Source organism: Branchiostoma belcheri, unplaced genomic scaffold, assembly GCF_001625305.1.
Source record: "Branchiostoma belcheri isolate BF01 breed outbred unplaced genomic scaffold, Haploidv18h27 scaffold1471, whole genome shotgun sequence".
Classification (NCBI taxonomy): domain Eukaryota; kingdom Metazoa; phylum Chordata; class Leptocardii; order Amphioxiformes; family Branchiostomatidae; genus Branchiostoma; species Branchiostoma belcheri.
The window spans coordinates 1-3,181 of record NW_017802904.1 but is presented as its reverse complement, the minus strand read 5'-3'; the positions used below and the strand labels follow the sequence as shown (position 1 = coordinate 3,181).

Genomic DNA, 3,181 nt, shown 5'->3' with positions numbered 1-3,181 from the left:
GCACCCTCTTTCAACTGTCTGTTAAGCAATGCACATGTGATGCACCAGCAGGTACCCTATGTAATGTCTTTGCTTACCCAACTGGGTAGGTGGGATAGGAACCTCCTTGTATCCCTTTCATAGCGTGATCTATACTCACTCTGAGGTAGGTGGTGGATTTGAAGGCCATTGGCAATCTGGTAAAGAGTCATCTGCAGTGCCGAAGAGGACAATGTGTCGCATGTTTCAAGCCAGATATAGCATCATGATAAAATAGATCTTTTGCTTCATACCTTTTTGCAAGGTAACAAACTGGCCATTTTCATAACACACAAAGGACTGATTTGATTTTCAGTTGTCCCTCTTTTGCTACTAGAGAGTTTCCCACAAAATGTTGAGTGTAGCAGCTGATTGTATCTAGTTCTTCATAGCACCACTTCCTTACCTTGTCAAGGTGGGAGGCATGCACTTTGTGGGAAACAGGCAGTAGCAGCACTGTGACTCGTCGTACAGCTAAGCAAGAGAAAGAGGAGCCACCTTTCACACCCACTTCTGGTAGGGCCCTGTCACTTGAGGAACCGCTACTGACCAGAGTGTAACCACAGTGTCTGTAGTCATTGTCAGAGCATTGTTGATTGCTGGTTTGGTAGGGCCGGTCTTCTCGGCAACCTTCTTCGTGGATTCTTCAGCAACTGTTTCCTTGACAACACTACTTTCCACCTTGCGCCCTCCTTCGGCGAGTTTCCGTGCCTCCTCCTGCTCTGCTGCCTTGGCCGCCATCTTCTGCTCGTACTCTGCAAAGCCGTGCCTGGAGTAGTTCATGTTCTTGTGCTGATAAAACACGAGGCTGATTCTTGTCGGGCAGGCACGGTTCGGCTTTTTTATCGCTGTAGTTGCATGGAGCTCACGCTTCGCACATTCAATAAGCACAGAGCCATGGGACAGAGCAATTGCCACCCCACCGATGTCCTCGTCCTGGAAACAAACCTCACTGTCTGACCAAACCTCGTCATCCTCCTTCCTATGTAAGGCATATGGGGGAGGTAAGTGATCTGTGAGATCTGGGTCACACACCATAGGTTCCTGTTTGATTCGAACCACCCCATCTTTGTCAGGCTTCATGGCTGCATTCAGCTTCTGGAGAAGCTGGGATCTCAGACCATTCAAGGCCGGGGGATAAACAGCATTGCCAAGGATGTCATCCTCTTCAATTCGAGGCGGCTGAACCTGGACTGGGTTGGGTCGAGACAGATTGAGTGGCGTTGGGTTTCTATCTGGTTGGTTAGAATTTGGCTGTTGGGGTTCAAACGCATATGGGTCATCAACTGCTGGGGGTGGCTGCTTGGCCGGGAACTGTAGCGGCATGGGGAGGTTGGCAGCAACATTGGGGGCAAGAGGTTGCTGTACAGGGACATGAGATTTTCTGGAGGGTGGTCTTTGTTCTGTGGGGGTCTGGGGTCTATAGGTGTTCTTGGCAATATCTGTGAAGCGACGACCAGCTAGACCTTCTTGGAACATGTTCTGGTCCCTTACCTCTTTGGACAGAGTTAAACCAGAGTCTCGGAAAATGGACTGAATGCTTGGAAGTTGGTAATGTGACTGCTGGTGAACTTGTGGACTCTGGGGACCGTTGAGAGGTTTCGTACTTTGGGGTCTGCTTTGAGCTTGGACGTCCTGTGAGTTGACCCGAGGCAACTGAACACTAGGAACGTGCTTCTCACTGCCAATGTGGGGATTGAAGGGACTGTGTACCTGGCCATTCATAGAAGGAGGAGGGGGAGGGTTGGTCTGACGAATCTGGTTGGTTTTGTCTCCATGTGGGTAGGGTGGAGGTGGAGGTGGGGTAGGCAGTCCATACCCCATTGGGAGAACACCGGTGGGGGCAATGTGCTTTGGAGCTGACTCTTTGCCTGGTGCATACTAAAGGTGATCTCCTTGTAATGGTGTTTCCTTGCTGTTTGCATTGCTTGGAGGTAGATTGGCTTGGAAGGCCCCTTGGTAGCTTTGGGGTGTTGGATGTGTATGACAATGGCTGGACAGAGGTTCCTGGACCGAGCTAAGGTACATGTACATGACATGTAACATTACATGTATAAGCCAACTAATTCAGCATAGCAGAACTAAAGAAGACTTAGATTTAAAGGAAATGTGATCATCCCTTTTTATTGCTTACAACATGAGCACATAGTGTTGTGAACTTGTATGCTGTGAGAAACGCAATTAGAACTCATTTGAATACATGTATGTCTGCTTAACTGTGGATTTGTTGCCTTGATAAACATGTATTGGGGACATAATTTTTCCAGGAGAATGCACTATCCTCTCTGATTCAACTTAATTATCTAAATGTATTGTTTCTTGGGAAAATGAAGAAGTGATAACTTCAGTGCTTCCTTCCCAACAGGCACATGAAGAGAACTTGGGCAAGTTCCATGCCAAGGTGAAACCAGAGGAACCCTTCAGTCCTGAGGAGGTGAGCCCCACAGTGCAGGACAAACTGGACAACCTGGCCCAGCGCTACCAGAACCTCCACACACAGTGTGGGCGGGAAGGCAAGCAGCTCGGGGACGCTGTGCACAAACACAAGTAAGTCTGAAACTCAGTACAAATCCATTCTGTAGCTGTAGTTGTACTGCAGACTGTAGGTTGTCCAGTGTAACCTTGAATACTATCATTTCCCCCTAAAGGATGAGAAACTTCAAAATGCTGATTTCAGCCTGCAATGGCCAGCCTCTAAACTGGTTTTCTGTCCAAAGGGGCTAAACAACTTTTATTTTTACACACAACTTTTACCACAGAAACTCTGTTTCATTCTAAGAAAAGACAACATTGTTTGGACTGATTTTTACTCATTACATCTACCAACCTTTGTTGCTAGGCAATACAAAGAGGCTGTGGACAGCCTGTTACCATGGTTACAGAGTGCCAAGGAGACAGCTGATCAGAAGGCATCCGAGCCAATAGGGGGAGACCCTGCATCAATACAGAAGCAGATTGATGATTTGAAGGTATGTATGCTGCATGTCATGGATTATGGCTGAATTTTATGCATATACACGAAGTACTAGGTTAGCCATCACAAGCATATCACAAACAGGTCCCCTCTCTACACATCAAGATTTTCAAAACACTTTGTTGTGAGACTTTTTAAGACTTTGTTTCAACTGAAACAAATACACAATAAACTTTAACAACAAATACT

At 46.9% G+C, this 3,181-nt stretch overlaps 1 protein-coding gene across 1 annotated transcript; it reads right to left on the bottom strand.

Moving 5' to 3' along the window:
- Nucleotides 1–6: 6 nt before the first annotated feature.
- Nucleotides 7–1,989, bottom strand: LOC109465096 (methylcytosine dioxygenase TET2-like). Its single transcript, XM_019762236.1, has one exon. It carries the CDS (start codon nt 1,840–1,842, stop codon nt 520–522), a length of 1,323 nt encoding a protein of 440 aa, XP_019617795.1. The 5' UTR covers nt 1,843–1,989; the 3' UTR covers nt 7–519.
- Nucleotides 1,990–3,181: the final 1,192 nt, after the last annotated feature.

What these genes read in the sequence shown, in the direction of transcription:
- LOC109465096 (XM_019762236.1), bottom strand. Translation starts at nt 1,842, where the DNA reads ATGGGGTATGGACTGCCTACCCCACCTCCACCTCCACCCTACCCACAT.